Here is a 19,043-nt window from a genome sequence, read left to right on the forward strand (position 1 = left end):
CTCCCAGTTCTGGAGCCAGCGTCTGAGGTCAAGGGTCTTGGCGCCTTTCCCTCTATCTTTTAACAACACCAGGCATTGCATTTAGGGCCCCTCTGAGTGCAGAATGGTCTCACCTCGAGACTCTAATCACAGCTGCGAAGACCCTACAGAGTTCCCAGTAAGGTCACATTCTAAAGTTCCCGGTGGATGTGAATTTGGGGAACAGTAATTAGCCCACTATACCATCCTTTCGACGACCCCATGAAAGAGGCCTCAGAGTCCTGTGCAGGCTCGGAAGGTGCTGTCCGAGGCCCCCGTGCAGGCAAGGACATGTGGCCGAGCCGTGTGTCTGGCTCCTGAGCCCTCCCACCCTCCCCTCCCCTTCTGGAGCCTTCTGTGCAGGAGCTGGGCGCCCAGACACCGGCTCTCGAGGCTGGGCCCTGGGAGCGTGCTTGGAGGCCGGGTGGGCTCAGAGTCAGAGCACCAGGGGGCCCGGCCAAGCTGCCTTACGTTAGGCTGGCCACGTCTCCTCGCTGGGCCTCCTGACCCACTGCAGGATAGGGCCTCGCACAGAACAGAAAGAGACCCTCATGGTCCACATGCCCAGCAGTGGACATGTATCCAGAATATACAAAAGTGCAAAGAGCTCCTAAAAGAAAAAGACAGACAGCACAACAGAAAAGTGAGACAGGGAAAAACTAGAAGGGAAACTTCACAGAAGACACACGATGACAACAGACAGGAGAATTTATGTAACTTAATTAGTCATCAGGAAAACACAAATAAAACCCCGGTGAGATAGCACGATGCACACCCCCCCACATGAGCAAAGATGGAGAGTGCCCACCGTTGGCGAGGATACCGATGCACCTGCTGCCCGAGGCGGTACAAGGTCTGCAAACACCTGCCAAAGCTGAGCCTCTGCACACCTTTCCCTCTGACAACTCTACTTGGAGTTGCTGTGGATATGAGAATGTGAATGAAGTGAATGGCATGAAAGACTCGGAAGCTCCGAGAATACTCCGCAGGAGTGGAGGCCGTGGCAGGCCTAAACGCACACGGCGAAGCCCGGCAGAGCCGTGGGAGCGGACGCATGCTCAGGACAAGTGGCAAGGCAGAGCAAACGCCCAAATCCAACACGGGGATGCGACACTGCCCCCCCGGGAATAAGCCTGCCAAAACGGACGCCGTGGGGGAGTCCCAGCAGGTGCCCTCGTGTGGCTTAGGAAGGGGCTGCCGATGGGACGACACGCAGGCCCAGGGGCGCTCCACAAGCAGAGGAGAAGCAACACGGCCCCCGGGGACACAGAGGAGAGCGGGCAGGGAAGAAGAGAAACGGCCCCACTCACTTGGCAGATGGCCTTTCCCGTCGAGAAGTCCCCAGCACACAGCATCTCCTCTTGCACAGAGTAGGTCTTGCTGTTGCTAAGTCTTTGTCTGTATAAGACGTTACAGAACTCGTTCTCAATGAGGCTCACCTTACCCTCCTGCAGATGGAAGGGCGAATGCAGATGCTCTGTGTGGACGAGAAGGGAACCAGGGACGTGCGCTGTGGGGAAGCCCAGCCACGCCACACCCCCGCTGCCCCTGAAACATGGGGCCTGCTCAGCACAGATGAGCCTCGAACATGGCGGCAGCCTTCCATCCGCCCCTCACAGGCTCCTCTCCTATTTCCCGGACTTTCCATAGATTCTCCCATTCCCTGTACCTCACTCTTATCTGTCCCTCAAAGACAGAAGGCAAACCCCAGCAACACACGCCATTCGTGGGCCCTTAGCAACCACTGAGCAACGCATGCCATCATGTCCACTTGTCTGTCATTGACCTTCCTCCCTTCCCTCCATCCTCCTACCTCTCGCCCCACCATGCTCCCTCCTTCCACCCACCCGTCCACGCACCCACCCGTCCACGCACCCACCCGTCCACATACAGCTCCATCCCTCCAGCATCTGTACACTGGCCACCAGCCACTCATCTCCCAGCCACGGCTCCCCATCCAGCCACGAGCACTCACCCCTCCATCCACCTGTCCTCAGGCTGGGCATCTTGTGGATACCCATGACACACGGAGCACTGCTGTTGGGGATACAGCGTGAGTGAGGTGAGTGGACGGGACTGTTATAGGCCTAATAAATGGTGTGAAAGAAACAGAACAGGAGGAGGTGCCCCTTTCAGGTCCTGTGAGCAAGCAGGAGGGGCCGAGTTGTAGTTGTAAAGACAGAGTGAGTCCCGCAAGCAAACACCGGTGGGCAGAGAGGCCAGCCGAGGCCATGGGGTCAGGATGGTCTGGAGCACTCAAGCAGGAAGGAGGCTGGTGGCTGGGACGGGGCGTGGGGTGGGGCATGGGGGGGCATGCAGAGAGAGTGCGGGCCAACGACACGCAGGCCTGAGCGCCAAAGCGGGGAGTTTGGACTTATTCTAAGCACAGATGGGAAGGCATGTGTGCATGTGTGCGCACGCGCGTGTGCATGTGTGTGCATGTGTGTGTGCGTGTGTGCACGCACGCACACAAGGGAGGGGGAGAGAGAGAGAATGCTGGAGGCTGGACAGTCCTTGGACTTAAGGAACTCTGAAGCTTTAGAATCACACACTTTTCAGAACTAGAACTAAAATGGTCCAGTCCTCTAGAAATGAGGCCCAGAGGCCCAAAGTCCCGTGGCTGCTTGCCTGGGGCCCCTCAGACTGAGCCATGCCCCCCTTCTCCCCTGCAGCCCTCACCCACCCGCCTCTCCCGCACCCCTCACTGTCCTCGCTGAGCATCCCCCAGCCGGTGATCCAGCAGGACAAGCTGCTCGACAGCTGCATGCCAGGGCTCGGGAGGCAGGCAGGGGCGATGTAGGAAGTGAGGTTCACAGGCAGGTGCAGCTGCAGCATGACTATGTCGCTCCCGAAGGGGTGATGCTTCTCAAAGTCTGGGTGCACGATAATCCGGCTCAGGGACATCTCCTGTGCATGCTGGGTGTGCTGGTACAGCCGCGTGCTTCCCAACAGAACCTGGTAGTCCGCTGGTGCGTGGGATTTGCTGGTGGAGAAGAGCTCGTGGTCGCTCTCACCTCTGAGCATGGGCCAGAGCTCTCTCCCTGCCCCTCGTCTAACCACCCCTCCCTCCAGAGCCTGTGCCTGCAGGGGGCCAGGTGGCTTCTGCCTCCTCTTCCCAACCATCCTGAGGCTGATTGATCTTCCATCCCAGCCTCAGGCTCGTGTCTCCTCCAGTCCACCCCACACTGGAGGAGCAGGGACTCCTCGTGCTCAAGGCTTCCTGGTGGGGCCTCACACTGAGCTCTTTCATTTTACACAGAGGAGCCCCGGCTCCAGCCTCGCCCTAGCCTGACCCTTCTCAAAGCTCCCCACGGCCCAGCTGCGGCCCCACAACTTTCCTGCCCCTTCTTCCTATAAACACCTTCCTGCCCCACAGCCGCTGGTCCACTTGGTCATAAGCGTTCACAAAAGATTTGTTTAAATGAGCAAATGAGTGCATTTGCCTTGTCCTCTGAACACGAGGCATGAAACGGCCCACCCTGCAACTATGTGGCCTGCCCCCTGGAAGCCCACGCCCCCCCCCCAACCCCCCCCCCCGCCCCCGGCCCAAAGCCTTCTCCCCAGCACCATGCCAGCTGGGCCACTGCACCTCTCCTGACCTCCCTCCCTGTCCACAGGGCCCTCCCCTCTCTCCCACGTTGGCTTTCTCTCCTGCCAACATGGAGACACCCCCTTGCCACAGAGGGGCTCGGGTGGCGCAGGGTCGGTTCTGATGGGGCTCTGGGCCCTTAAAGCCAGTCAGTGCCTGAGCTCTAGCTCCCTGACCTGGGCTGTGATGCCCCCACTTCCCTGAGACCTCTCCTCATCTCTTCAGAAGCCAGGCACTGAGCCAGGCCCAGGAGGCCAGAGGAGCCAGCCTCCTGAGCAGCCATGTCAAGCTCAGGGAGCCCACCGCCCACCCAGGCAGCCTGGCAGGCGGGTGCCAGCAACCACGACTTCTCCCGGGCACACAGTTCTGCAGAAGTGGTAAGAAAAACCAGCTAGCTGCTGGCCGTGTGGGCAGTCCCAGGTCCCTGACTGCAGTCTGACGCCCAGGAGTCTGCAGATACTGAGGAGAAGCCTGGCCGAGGAGGCCAAGAGCCTGCCCACACTGCATGGCAGCAAGACAGACCCTGCCCATCTCCTAGGGCACGTTCGTGCTGGGGGAGGCACAGGGACTGAGGACGGAGACGCGGGGAGGGGGGAGCACATTCAGGTGGAGGGGACATGGGTCAAAGGCAGGAATGTGGCATGTTTGGAGGCCACACACCGCGCCAGAGCAAAGCCCAGAGGAACTGGCCTTGGACACCCGTCACCCCTTCACTCCTCTCCCTCCACCCCCCACCCTACCGGCCCCTCTGCTGGCACCCAGGAAGGAGGACTCACTTGAGAAAGCAGTGGGCAGTGGAAACCAGCCAGAGGGGGTCAATGAGGACAGCTCCGCAGACGTGCGTGCGCTGGTACCGCAGGCTGGCCTGCCATGGCCACTGGCCCGCCAACACATCCTGGCCGCCGTAGATCCTCCCCATCGCCTTGGGCTTCCCACACACTGCAGAGACACCCCCCACCCTGTCCATGACAGAGACACCGGTGACCCCGAATGATGCAGTCACAAAGGCCCTCCTCCACGTCACAGGGGCAAAAACCGAGGCCAAGGGTCAAGGGGACTGCCCAAAATGCCAGGGTTGCCTGACCCTGCCTCATGACTGCTGCTGAGGGCTGCAGAGCAGAGCACAGGCCAGCAAGCCCTGGGGGGGACGAGGGCCCGGGGGGACGAGGGCCCGGGGGTCTGGCGGGGCGGGGCAAGGGGGATGAGGGGGCCACAGCAGCGTCTGCAGGGAGGCAGACGTCTCTGAACACCCCTGCTGGGGACTGGGCACGTCCCAGACATTCCTTTCAACAAGCACACTCCACCTCCTCGCCTACTCTGCAGACCAAAGAGCTGCAGGTCTCACAGGCTACCAGACTTGCTCCAGATCGAGTCCAGGGGGCTCCTGTGGCCCCTCCACCCCACCACAGCGTCTCAGGGAGAGAGGTTCCCAGGCAGGAGTCTGGCGCTGTGGAACTCCGGGAAAGCCACTCCCCTGACTCAGGACGCGCCGTTTCTCCAAGAAGAGGAAGTGGGCTAATGAAGACAGCCCTGGTTCTGGGATTCACACCCGGGGGCCCGGGAGGTCAGGGATGTGCCCAGGACCCCCGGGAGGGGCCTCCTGGGCCCCTCAGTCAGCAGCAGTCCTCCCCCACCCAGCCCCCATCCCAGGGCCAGGCCTGGCCACCTGCCCAGTTCCAGGGGGTCGTCAGTGGGGCCTGTTACCCACCTGTGTTGGGGTTTGGGGGTGTCCCAGGGCCGCCTGGTAAGAGGGGGAGGAGAGAAGAGAGGGTTGCGGCCCCGCCCCAGCCCCTCCCGAAACCCCTCCGCCCACACGCCTCAGCCCAACGCGCCTGCTGCCGGCGCCAACCGCTCTGCTCCGCGCTCAGGCCAACCGGGCTCCTCGGCTTCAGCCTCATCTGTAGCGGGGTCCGGGGCACGGGAGGCCTCCGACCAGAACCCTCGCATGCCTGCCGGCAGCAGCACAAGCCAGAGCAGGGCCGCCCGCCAGCCTCGGCTGTGGGCGGTTGGCGCCCTTGTACCCATAGCCATGGCTGCTGACCCCAGCCTGACCCGACCCGACCTGACCCTCTGCCCTGACCCCGTCTGGATCCCAGGCCCTACCCCTATCCCCACCCTGACCCTCTCCCACACCCAGCACCATGTCGTCCTAACCCTGGGCCCTGAGCCTGCACGAACACCAGCCCAGCCCTGCCCAGGCTTGACCCTAGGCCTGGACTCTTCTCCACACCTGGTCCTGACCCATGGGGGGCCCAGCTGGTCCCAGCACGACCCAAACTCAGTGCAGTCAAGTGCTCCTATGAATTCAAACAAAACACAGTAGACTCCACATAGACAAATGGGAACTATGTGAGAAGGTAATTCATGGGAGTGGGGATGTAAAGGGTCCACAGGCAGGAAAATATGCTCAGTCTAACTGGTAATCTAGAAAATGGGAGGGAAACATTACAGTGTGTCATTTTGAACCATCAATGCCATCACAATCAAAATTCCAATGACATTTTTCAAAGTGCTAGAACAAACAATCCTAAAATTTGTATGGAATCAGAAAAGACCCTGAATCGCCAAGGAAATGTTGAAAAAGAAAAACAAAGTTGGGGGCATCACGTTGCCCAATTTCAAGCTATATTACAAAGCAGTGATCACCAAGACAGCATGGTACTGGCACAAAAACAGACATATAGACCAATGGAACAGAATAGAGAGCCCAGATATGGACCCTCAGCTCCATGGTCAAATAATCTTTGACAAAGCAGGAAAAAACATGCAATGGAAAAAAGACAGTCTCTTCAATAAATGGTTGCTGGGAAAATTGGACAGCCACATGCAGAAGAATGAAACCTGACCATTCTCTAACACCATACACAAAGATAAACTCAAAGTGGATGAAAGACCTCAATGTGAGTCAGGAATCCATCAAAATCCTAGAGGAGAACATAGGCAGTAACCTCTTTGACGTCACCCACAGCAACTTCTGTCAAGATACATCTCCAAAGGCAAGTGAAACAAAAGCAAAAATGAACTTCTGGGACTTCATCAAGATAAAAAGTTTCTGCACAGCAAAGGAAACCGTCAACAAAACAAAGAGGCAACCCACAGAATGGGAGAAGATATTTGCAAATGACATTACAGATAAAGGGCTGGTATCCAAGATCTATAAAGAACTTCTCAAACTCAACACCCAAAAAGCAAATAAGTCAAAAAATGGGCAGAAGACACGAACAGACACTTCTCTGAAGAAGACATTCAAATGGATGGCAAACAGACACATGAAAAAATGTTCATCATCATTAGCCATCCGGGAAATTCAAATCAAAACCACACTGAGATACCACCTTACACCAGTTAGAATGGCAAAATAGACAGGGCAAGAAACAACAAATGTTGGAGAGGTTGTGGAGAAAGGGGAACCCTCTTAGACTGTTGGTGGGAATGCAAGTTGGTATGGCCACTTTGGAAAACAAGGTGGAGGTGCCTCAAAAAATTAAATATAGAGCTACCCTATGACCCAGAAATTGCACTACTAGGTATTTACCCCAAAGACACAGATGTAGTGGAAAGAAGGGCCATATGCACCCCAATGTTCATAGCAGCAATGTCCACAATAGCCAAACTGTGGAAAGAACCGAGATGCCCTTCAACAGATGAATGGATAAAGAAGATGTGGTCCATATATACAATGGAATATTACTCAGCCATCAGAAAGGATGAATACCCAACTTTTGCATCAACATGGATGGGACTGGAGGAGATTGTGCTAAGTGAAATAAGTCAAGCAGAGAAACTCAATTATCATATGGTTTCACTTATTTGTGGAACATAAGGAATACCATGGAGGACATTAGGAGAAGGAAGGAAAAAATGAAGGGGGGGAAATCGGACGGAGAGATGAACCATGAGAGACTGTGGACTTTGAGAAACAGGGTTTTAGAGGGGAGGGGGGTGGGGGATGGGTTAGCCCAGTGATGGGTATTAAGGAGGGCACATACTGCATGGAGCACTGGGTGTTACACGAAAACATTGAATCGTGGATCAGCACATCAAAAACTAATGATGTATTGTATGGTGACTAACATAACATAATAGAATTGAATTTAAAAAATCAAATTGCAAACAATTTCTGAGATGGATAAAGACCCCTAAACCTTTGTGAATCAGTGATTTCTCTGTAGCTAAAGGGGAACATCCAAATGTCAGACATGCTCCCTATTGTGTACTCTGATGTAATATCCTGCATTTGTTGGTATTTGGAGTGAGATCCTATCATTTCACACTTACTTCCTTGGGTGTACAGGGAAATTATTTTATTCACCACCAAGCCTAGGGTCAAGAGAGTAAGGGAATTAGACCAGCACACAGTATACACTGAAATATCAATTTTCTGTTGTTGTTTGGAGAGAGAGAGTGTGTGAGCGGGGGGGGGGTGTGAGCGGTTGGGGGGTGGGCAGAGGGAGAGAGAGAATCTTAAACAGGCTGCATGTCCAGAGAGGAGCCGGATGTGGGGCTCAATCTCACCACCCTGGGATCATGACTGGAGCCGAAACCAAGAGTCGGCCGCTTAACTGACTGAACCACCCAGGTGCCCCTGAAATATCAGTTTAATAGCTACTATTGTTATTTAATGAAAACAGAAGCTGAGGGGCACCCAGCTTTACTTACTAGTTAAGAACTTATACTTCAATAAATTAAAAAAATCCACACTTAGGTTTTGGTGAGACTACACTAGTGTTGGGAAGCATTTATATTTCATTGTGGAGGCTGAAAGAGTAATTCATGAACTTTGTCAAAGGGAATCTAGGGTCGATGGTGAAGGTGAGGTGGACCCTGAGGACCATATTACATGAATTGAGGTTGACGTTTCTGTGGAGTATTCAGCTGGATTTGTCCAACAGGCATTTGGAAGTACCAATTTAGAATTTGGGGAAGTGTTCTGGGGTTGGAGACAGAGAGTACTTTAAGGTTCAAGGCAACATTTGAGGCCTTGGGAGTGGATAAAATCATTGAAAGAAACATGTAGAACAAAATTAGAGACCAAAACACAGAAAGGAGACAAATAAAAAGGAGCCAGTAAGAGACTGAGGATTGCATGGGGTGAATGGAAACCATAGAAACACTAAGTCATGCAGCTACAAGATTTCTTGTCTACCTTTTAAACAGCTTTTTGGAGATATAATCTATATACCATAAAATTCACTCATTAGAAGGGACAATTGAATGATTTTCAGTCAACTTCGAGAACGGTGTAACAGTCATCAGATCTGCAGCTGATTTCTGCTCCCACCGTTGGTTCTAGAGAGCCAGCGATCTGCTTTATGTCTCTCTGCAGTTGTGTTTTCTGCACATTTCACATAGATGGAATTACATACTATGGAGTCTTTCAAGTCTGGCTTCTTTCACTTAGTGTGACAGCACTCCCACAGCCTCAGCAGGGAGCTGGTCTCAGGCTTACACACCCCTTCTTGCTGCCCTATGTCCCCGTCCGCAGCAAACTAACCTGCTCTCCTTGGATTTGCATATCACTGGCCTTGAGAGTGAAGGACCAGTCTCTCCCAAGAGATAAGGCCAGCCCACATTCAAAAACACCTGCCATGGATGCCAGCAAGTCTGTCTGGGTCCCATGGACATAGGGCCGACCGCCTGGGCACCGTGTCTCCAGCTCGCCGCCCCCTCCCCTTTCCCGGCACCTCCCCCTCTAAGACCCTCCCGCTTGGCCTGGATGGGGACGGTGGCCTTCCAGACATTAGTCCACCCTCTTCCCCGGTTGCTGGCTTTCTGAATAAAGCGACCTCTCTTTTCCCACTATCACTTGTCTCTCAAGTGTTGATTTTTGAGGCGAGCTGCCGAACCTGAGTTCAGAACTGGTTCTGTTTGGCAACATTAGCACGTTGTTTTGGAAGTTTGTGCATGCTGGGGCACATACAGGTATTCTGTTCTGGTACAGTTGTACCACGTTTTGATGATCCGTTTACCAGCTGATGGACATTTGGATTTTTTTTTTTAAAGATTTTATTTATTTATCTGCCAGAGAGAGAGAGGGAGAGTACAAGCAGGGGAGGTGGCAGGCAGAGGGAGAAGCAGGCTCCTCGCTAGGCAAGGAGCCTGATGTGGGACTCAATCCCAGGACCCTGAGATCATGACCTGAGCCAAAGGCAGATACCCAACCATCTGAGCCACCCAGGTGCCCCTGTTTGCAATTTTTTTAAGAGAGAGAGAGTGCACATCTGAGGGTTCATGCAAGCACAGGGAGAGAGAGAGAATCTCAAGCAGACTCCCTACCCAACACAGAGCCCCACACACAGCTTGATCTCATGACCCTGAGATCATGACCTGAGCCAAGCAAAATCAAGAGTCCAATGCTTAATCGACTGGGCCACCTAGGCATCCCTGTTTGCAGTTTTTCGATATTACAAACAATGCTGCTATGAATATTCATGGCTTGGTCTTCATGTGGTCATCTGTTTTCATTTTTCTTGGGTAGATTCCTGGGAAAGGACTGAAAGTGCTGGGTTGTACGTAAGTTTATCTTCAATGTTCTATAAGCTGACAAATTGCTTTCCAAAGAGTCTTCACCATTTCAATCCCTGCTCTCGTGTAGGAAGCTTCCAGTTTATTCTATGGGCTTTGCCCACACTTGTCTTTTTATTATAGTCCTCCTCAGGGTGTGAGGCTCTGTCTTCCTGTAGTTTTAATCAGCTTCCTCCTAACGACCAACGAGGTCAAACGTGTTTGCATGGGCTTCATTGCTGCTTGCGTGTTTTCTTTAGTGAAAATGTCCATCAGATCTTTTGCCTATTTCAGAAAGTGTTTTGTTTGTCTTTTTATCGAGTTGTCTATGATCTTTACCAGGTATGTGATGTGTGAATATTTTCTCCAAGTCTCTGGCTTGTCTTTTCATATTTTCCACAGTGGCTTTTGGAGAGCAAAAATTTTTAATTTTGATGACGTCTAGTAAGTTTGGTTTTTCTATGGATCGTGCTTTTGGTGTCATATCTAAGAGATCATGAAGGCTTTCTACTGTTTTCATTGAGAAATTACATTTGGGTTGATCTTTAGTTCACTGTTGTCTAGAGTGATGTAAGTTTTTTCTGTTGGTTGGGTTTTTTGGATTTTCTTGTGACTCATCCATTTGTCCAGGCACTATTTCTCAGTTAAAAAAAAGAAAAGGTTAGTCTTTCCCTCACTGAATTGTTTTGGGGCCTTTGTTGAAAATCAGTTTAGAATAAAAGATAAGATTTTATTTCTGTACTCTCACTTCTGTGCCATTGTCCTAGATGTGCACTCTTATGCCAGATTTCCACTGTCTAGACTAATATGCGTTGTAGCAAATTTTGAACCAGATAGTGCAAGTTTTCCAGATTTGTTGTTTTTCCAAACTATTTAGGCTATTTTAGGCCTTTAACATTCCCATATATATTATAGGATCAGCTGGTCAATTTATACCTCTAAAAAATCTGCTAGGATTTCCACAGGGACTGGATTAAATTTATAGGTGAATTTGAGAATTTCCTTCTTGATAATAGGAAATCTCCTGATCCTTGAACAAGAAATGTTTCTCTATTTACTTAGATCTTTAACTTCTCTCAGCAATATTCTATAGTTTTCACTTGTATGTCGTCTTTATTAAATTTATAACTAAGTATTTTCCATACTATTGTGAATGAAATTATTTTGTTAATTTCTTTTCATATTTCCATACCTAGTGTACAGAAATACCATTGCCTTTTGTAAGAAATATTGCTTCTCAGGATCTTCAACCTTTATTAATTCTAATCTCTTTTGTATTGTTTTGGTGGGTTCGTTGGAATTTTCTACATAGAGGATCATGTCCTCTGCAAATAAAAGTTCTACATATTCCATTCAAAGTTGGGTTACTCCAATTTCTTATTTTTTAGAGACCATATTTATAAGGACCTTGCTTTTTAAATATGGTCCATCAGTCTCTATGTTTAAATTGGAGTGTTTGACTTTTCACACTTAGGTGATTACTGATGTGGCTGGAAGTATATTTTCCAGTTAGCTACTTGTTTTCTGTGTGTCTCTTATATTTTCCCCACTTTTACTTGTCTACTTCTTTCATCTCCACATTTTTTATTGTGCCATCTAATTCCTCTGTTAATCCTCTAACTATATTTTTAGTGACTTTCATAGTGACTGCTATAGTTGTTGGGGTTCTCCAGAAAAACAGAGCTAATAGGAATTAGGAGAGAGAGAAAGACAGACAGACAAAGACAGAGAGAGACAGATTGATCAGTTATGAGAGATTGGCTCACATAATCATGGAGGATGAGAAGTCCCATGATCTGCCACCTGCACACTGGACCCAGGAAAGCAAGTGATGTTATCCCAGTCTGAGTTCAGGGTAGGAGAGGGTTTCGTGTTGCTGGCACGAAGACGGTGGGGCTACGTGGCAAGGGATGTGGTGGTCTCATGTAGCTGAGATTGGCCCTTGAGGATGCCAGGAGGAAACGAGGACCTCAGAGAGTCAGCTGCATGGAACTGAATTGTGCTGTGACCAAGGACAAGCTTGGGCATGGATTTTCTACCCAGAGCCTCCCAATGAGAATGCAGACCTGTGGACAGCTCCTCTTCAGCCTCAGCAGACTTTGGGTGGCGAATCTCCTGTGATTTCTCCCAATTCTCTGCTGCTCCACACATGCCTCGATTCCTCCCACATCCCCTGTGTGCCCATACATGTCACAACACCTCCAGATACTGCCCGGGGCTCCTCGAAGCCCCCCATCCACCCCGACACTGCTGGGGTTCCTCTGAGCCCACATCCACCCCAACACTGCTGGGGTTCCTCCCAGCAACCCCCATCCACCCCGATGCTGCTGGGGCTCCTCCCAGCCCCCCATCTACCCCAACACTGCCGGGGCTCCTCCCAGCCCCTCATTCACCCGAACATTGCTGGGGCTTCTCAGAGCACTCCCATCCACCCTGACAGTGCCAGGGCTCCTCCCAACACCCCCGCATCCACCCCAATGCTGCTGTGGGCTCCATGGGTCCTGCAACTCCTCCAAAGACCCTGTTCCTTGACACAACTTTTTGCTTTCAGGTTGCTATGAACCCCAAATCCCTGGAGATCCTCCCATGCCCTCCGTGCCCCCAGAAACTACTGTGACTCTTTACAAGCTGCTGGTGCCCCCCATACCCTGTGATCACTTCCAAGTTCTCTCTGTGCTCCTAGATACCCCTGTGACCCCCTTTCAGTCTCCTGTGACCCAGGTTATAACTGCAGTGGTCCATGTCTTCTGCAACCAGAGACACTCCTGCAACCACCTTCAGGTTGACTGCACCCCAGACTCCCTAGACTCCACCAAGTCCCCTGCACCTCCCCAGACTGCAGGGGACCCCACCCGAGTCTCTTGCACCCTGAGACTGCAGGGGACCCCACCCAAGTGCCCTGTACCCCCCAACTCCAGGGCCCCCCCCCGGGTCCCCTGTACACTTAGTCAGTAAGAAGGAACAGCCTCCTCCTCAGGTACTGCTGGGATCCTTGTGCCTCACTTAGCTAGGCTTGTTCTGGGCCTGGGGTCAGCTTGGGGTGGAAGCGTGGGGTCTTGTCAGGAGTTTCCTGAACGAGTCTTGCCTGTCCTGCACATGGCTTCCTAAATTCCCCTGTATACACACTGCTTTTGAAAGTCCTAATTTCCCAAAGTCTCACCGTCAGCCTATCTCCTGGGCTTGAAATGGTCTGTTGCATGTCTGTACAGTCTCCTGAGTCAGGTGTCTGCTGGTTCAGAGTGACCTTGTAGTTTACGGGCAGCGCCCACTCGTTTTCCCACCTGTGTCTGAGCGATGCAAACAGACACGAACATCTGGCATCAGGCCTTCAGGAACCCCCAGACAGATGAGAATGATGGCACACAATTATTTGTAAATGAGGTCTGGTCTGCTCCCTCACGTTGGAGAAGGGGAACCAGAAACCAGGCTGCTGCTGGCCGGAGACGGAGACCATAGCCATGCGGGGGCTGGGGGCAGGTAACAGTGCCACAAAACTTGCTTCTTTCTTTCATTGGGCGTGTGCCCGTCACTGGAAACCTATGGCTATTTTCCAGAGCTCCTATAAAGTTGGTTGAAAAGTTTCTGGGGCTTTTTTTGTTTTGTTTCTTGTGACATTTCTGTGGGGAAACAAGATCTTGGACTTTCCTAATCCACAATTTCATAGCTCAACATTCCTTGCCCTTTGATATAAGTTTTAGAATACGTTTGTTGATTTTGACCAAAGAAAAGTCCTACTGGGAGCTGATAGGAATTGCATTTTAAGCCTGTAAATCAATTTGGGAGGAATTAACATTTCCTACATCGACTCTTCCCATCCATGCAAACAATACCTCTCTGCACTCACTTAGTCTTGCTTGCTTTCATTAGTTCTATGAGTTTCATTGTCCGGGTCCTCTATATTTCTTAAAATATTATACCAAACATCTCATTTTGGAGGGAACTATGATATAGGTTTTAAATTTTGGTTTCTAATTGTTTGTTGCTAGTCTATGATAATATGATCAGCTGCATATTATACTGATCTTTTATTCTAAGACTTTGCTAAAGTAATGTATTATAACTTGTTGTGAGTTTTCTCATAGGGTCCTTGGAATTTTCTATGTAGACAGTTATGTCATCTGCAAATAATAACAGGAATATTTATTTTTTTCCAAACCATATGCCTGTATTTCCACTTCTTGCTATACTACACTAACTAGAACCTATAATAGTAAGTGGAAAGGGGATGAGAGAAGATATTCTTGCCTTGTTTTTGAACTCAGGGGAAAAGATTTACCCTCATTTTTATCTATATATAATTTAAAGTTTAAGTTTTGAACACATTAGAGTACAATGCAATTATGTTTGTTCAGTTCCTTTATGAGGGTTCTTCAAATATCATTGGAGCAAACTCTTTTACTATCAATTTTATCTAGATATTCTCAATATTTGCCTGCAGGGTAACCAATGGGGAATGCCTGGAAAACATGAACCCCAGGCTACTGAACACGTATTTATCAGAAGTACCCAGACAGGAGAGTATAATGTCCATTGCTTTCTGGGACAGCAAAGGGATCCAGCAAAGCCAGTGTCCAGGTAACAATGGGGAGGGAAGAATGGGGTATGATCTGAATCCCGCTGTTGGTTCTGATGACACCACCAGCTCCCACTGCCACTGGTTTGTCTGTTCGTATATGCTTTGGAGGCTTTACCTCAGCACAATAACTAGGAGAAAAATCTACATTGGATTGCAAGATACAGGAGCAATTTACCATGAACAATTGTTCTATTTATATATTTTTAGGAGCCTTGTAAGCTACAAAAACCTTAGGGATTCCTCAGTAGTTTGTGTTCGTGGGCGGAAGACATCTCTCAATGTCCATACACCTTGTACACTTTCACACAACACACGTCCCTGAAACAGGATCTTCAGAATGAACCACGACAAAGAACATTCCAAAGGACAAATGATGGAATGAGGGCGGACTCTGACCTTCAGAGACTGTGGGGAGGAAGGAGAAGGAACCCTCAGACAGCACAGCCTAACCCCAAGATATTTTCCTAAAATGAGCGCCAAGGGCCCAGGTTTGCACACAGGCATCCCAGACGGAGCGGGCCCTCAGAACTCAGGGAGGCATGTCCAGGGCCCTCCCAGGAGACGTGCCAGGTGGTGGGCTCTCCTGCCACAGCCTGTCTGGAGGAGGGTCCCGTCAACAAGTAGGTCGTGGGGCCAAGTGGGGACTTTCCAAGCCCAGACTCTCCAGAGCAGATACTTGAGCAGGAATGACTCCAGCTCGGCTCACGTTCTGTCCGAATACCCAGCCCCAGACACCATCTCTCTCTGCCGGAGCTTCCTGTGACACCTGTGTCCAGGGACGGCGGATGATCGATGGAGGCGTGGCCGCAGGCAGGACTCCCCCGTTATCAGCCGCTGGGCGAGCACAGTGTGGGGGGGGGGGGGGGGCGCCTGGCGGAGATTCCCCAAGCCGGCTGCTCCCCTCTTCCCACCGTGTGCACAGCAGCCTGGGGGGCACACGCATCTCTGAACGAACAAACGTGCAGCCACGGAAGGGTGGTCACGGGGGCCTGACCTTCCCGGGTGCCCTCAGAAGGCAAGTGTTGTCGTCAGTGGTGACAGGAGTGCTCCTCTATCCGAGGGACTCCCCAGGACTCCATGACCCCAGTGCTGGAGCTCGTCCTAGAGGAGCGGGAGGAGGATCTGCGGCCAAACCCGCGGGGCCGACTGACAGGGCCACCCCGTGACTGCCCTCAGTCCCCAGGCCTCCCAGAGCCCACGGGAGCTTTCTCGGGAAAGCGTGAGGCCTGGCTCCCCGCAGGCTCTCTGTGGAGACCCAGCGAGCTGACCGGGAGCTGCCCCTGCTGGACGGCAGAGCACAGCTGGCCCCGCTCTGTGTGAGCGTCGCGATTTCCCCGCGGGCCGCGGGGTGACCTCCTCATCCCCGCAGATTTCTCCCACTTACCGGGAGCTCCCTCCCGACTCTGCCCTACACGCGGTCCCCGCGAGCTTTTACCTCTCCTAACTCGTTCTGTGATGAGGAAGGTGGGCTGCCATGAAAATCTGAAACGTTTCTCCGTTTTTTTCCTTGCCACTGGACTGACCTCGGATTTTCCGAGGAACGCAGGCGAATCTTCGCCCACGCCGTGCGCATCCAGCGCCTGCCGAGCGCACACCATGGACAGGGACACGGTGGGGTGACGCGCACGGGCTGGCAACCTCTGTCTGCGTCCGGCTGGGCCCCTGAGCCCCTTCGTCTTGGGGAGGCCAGGCTGGACAGGGAGGGGCAGCCGCTGGGGAGTGCGGCCAAGATGAAACCTCTGCTGCAGGAAGGGGCAGGAGGGAGGGGAGCACTCCAGAGCCGCCTGCCTGGGAGGGAGGGAGGGAAGGCAGCGGAAGAGCACCTGTGGGGTGGCTGTGGAGCGGGACGAGGACCTGGCATGAGTTCCTTTCTTGCCTGAGCTCTTTGCTGGGGGGGGGGGGGGGGGGGGGGGGGGCAAGCAGAGGGCCAGGCGTCCCTTGGACCCGGATGGCCTTGGCCCCGTGCTGCTGCAGGGACGCACATCTGTGAGTGGCGAGCGCTGTAGGGGCCTCGCCCAAACCTGGAAAAGGCATCAGAACCTAGAACCTGGGGAGGAGGCGTTGGCTGGGAGGGAGGAGGGTGAAGGTGCCGTGCTTGCTCCTGGGATCAGAGCATCTGGGCGGGGCGGGGCTAGGGGCTGGAGGGCACCAGCTCAGCCACGAGGGGAGGTGAGCAGACTGCGGGGGCAGGCAGCTGTGGGAGCAGCAGGGTCCCTTCCCTGTGCAGCTCCTGTCCCTCAGTGTCGGCTCATCTCACTGTCACGAGCCGGGCAGATGGCCTATCTGACGTGGCGGCTGTGCCAGCGCCCCGGGAGGGCTCCCCTCAGCCTGGAGCCCAGCTCCCAGCCGGCCCTGGGGCTGCAGATGCCTGGGCCCCCGGCCCCCGGGATGGGCTGCGCTCCTGCGTGGTGTTTGGGGTCTGTTTGTAGGAACCGTTTCACGTGAGAATGAGAGTCTGTGTCCACATCTGTTCACACAGGGGTCCCTCGAGGGAGGGAAGGGAGGCGGTAAGTGTGGGGCGTCTTCGCAGACCCAGGGACCCTGGCCAGCCCCCTCGCTCTGCGTCCACAGCAAGGTGGGCCCCTCGCATGGTTGGAGAAGTCGGTCTGGCCCAGAAATCCCGCCCCGGGACTTGGTGTCTGCCCCACAACTGGCGTTCTCGTGTGCACACTGCGGCCAGTGCCCCCGAGTCTCCCCTCATCCATTCCCCGCGACCGTCCTCACTGGGATTAGGAGGACCCCCCCACCGTCCCTCCTATTTCAATGATCCCACTGGGACTGGAAGACGCTCCTCCCACCACGAGGCCAGAGGCCCAGAGCCTGTCTGCTCCGGCCCCCACACAGGGAGCCCTGGAGGGGCTGAGGGTCGCCAGCCCGGCCAGCCCCGTGGCTGGACGCTTCGGGGAGGCAGCGGGGAGTCCCCGAAGACGGGGCTGTCTGCAGACTCCATTCTCAGAAACGGTCGTGGTGCGGAGGGCTCCCCATCCCTGGACGTTCAGGGGTCCCGATGGTGACGGGAGCCCCAGGAGGCCGGCCCCTCTCCATGCAGAGGCACAGACACCAGCAGGAAGACAGTGGCCCCGCACATTTCCCAGCAAAACCATCTTTATTCCAATTTACACACAGTGCCCCAGTGGGCGGCTGCCACCCTGCCCCAACGGTCATCCCCCCCCCTCCCCGAGCCCCACAGGCAGGATCAGCACCGGGATGAGGAGGAGCCCTGGGGTGCACTGGCCCTGGAGGGCGGCCCCACTGCTCCCTACTGGCTACAGTGCCGCTTCTTCCTCCTGCCCGTGACGAAGGAGTCACACCTTCTCTTTGCAGGCTGTGAGGGGTGAACCAGCCCCATGGCCGAGGCCGGCCTCGCGGAGCCCCTGAGGTTGGCCCCAGTGAGGGGCGTCTTCCCAGCAGGGGCTGGGCCCCCACACAGAGCCCGCTTCCTGGACTTGGTAGCTGGGGGGGTGGCCGGGCTGAGGCCTATCCTCTGAGGAGAAGGGGCCCGGGGAGCCCCCCACAGCCCCCGACCTCCAGGGCTGGGGAGGCCCGAGGCAGGAGCGGGACTCAGGGAGAGCCCCCAGGGCAGCAGGCTGTGCTGAGAGGCCAGGAGGAAGGCCAGGCTGGGGAGCTCCTCCTCGTCCTCACTGGACCCGTCCACTGGCCCTCGAGTGTCCCGAGCAGGAGGGGCCTCTCTGAGAACGGGTGCGTCCCTGGGGCCCGGTCGAGCGGAGGGGCACCTTTGACCCTGGGGAGGGGAGGGGGGCCATCCGGCCGGGGCTGCGGGGGACTCCTGCCTTCCGGGAGAGAGCGCAAAGGCTCTGGGCCCGGACAGGTGTGTGTGTGCTCGGCCGTGCCTCGGAAGGTCCTGGCCGTCAGTCTCTGCTGGGCAGGCTTTGTTGCTGACCCCCAGCCCCAGTCCGGGACCGGCCTCACACTCAGGACCAGGGCCCGACCGGGCTGCGCGGTGACGGGGGGCTGCCTGCACACCCTCCTCCGCCTTCAAGGCCACCAGTCTTTTCTTCACCAGCTGAGAGGAAGGAGGTGACAGTGACTGGCCAGCACAGGGGTATGAGACAGGTAGGTGGGACAGTGGCCCTGGGAGAGGAGGGGAGGGGTGACCCACCAGGCTGTGGCTCTCCTGATATCCTCCCTCCCTTCCCAGGCTGCCCATCTTCCCCTTCCCATGCTGCACTCTGTACCCACCCAGAGCTGGCCTCCCCAGTGCTGGGACTCGCTAGAAGGGAAGGGGGACAGAGTCACGTGGGCCTTTATTCTGCCCCGCCCCCTGGCTCACTTGTGTGGGTCTCTCCCCTGGCTCACCTGGGTCCCCTCCCTGTCCTGGCTCACCTGGGTCCCCTC

The 19,043-nt window shown here is 54.0% G+C and overlaps 2 protein-coding genes across 2 annotated transcripts in view; both read right to left on the reverse strand.

Annotated features, from left to right (window-relative positions):
• Nucleotides 1-1,989: 1,989 nt before the first annotated feature.
• LOC112838928 (putative serine protease 47) lies at nt 1,990-5,371 on the reverse strand. The gene is made up of 4 exons (XM_073878265.1): nt 5,316-5,371; nt 4,384-4,546; nt 2,698-3,001; nt 1,990-2,055 (listed from the first exon to the last, which is right to left on the reverse strand). Exons 2-4 carry the CDS (start codon nt 4,524-4,526, stop codon nt 1,990-1,992), a joined length of 513 nt encoding a protein of 170 aa, XP_073734366.1. The 5' UTR covers nt 4,527-4,546; nt 5,316-5,371.
• A 12,511-nt stretch (nt 5,372-17,882) lies between these two features.
• The window catches only part of NUTM2F (NUT family member 2F), a 5,630-nt gene continuing 4,469 nt past the window's right edge, over nt 17,883-19,043 (reverse strand). The window contains exon 6 of the mRNA XM_073878281.1: nt 17,883-18,711. Coding sequence (XP_073734382.1) covers nt 17,947-18,711 — 765 coding nt within the window. The 3' untranslated portion in view covers nt 17,883-17,946. The remainder of the gene's footprint in view (nt 18,712-19,043) is intronic.

The sequence above is a fragment of the Callorhinus ursinus genome, unplaced genomic scaffold (assembly GCF_003265705.2).
Source record: "Callorhinus ursinus isolate GAN/ISIS: 27379988/994484 unplaced genomic scaffold, GSC_fseal_2.0 scaffold28, whole genome shotgun sequence".
Lineage (NCBI taxonomy): Eukaryota > Metazoa > Chordata > Mammalia > Carnivora > Otariidae > Callorhinus > Callorhinus ursinus.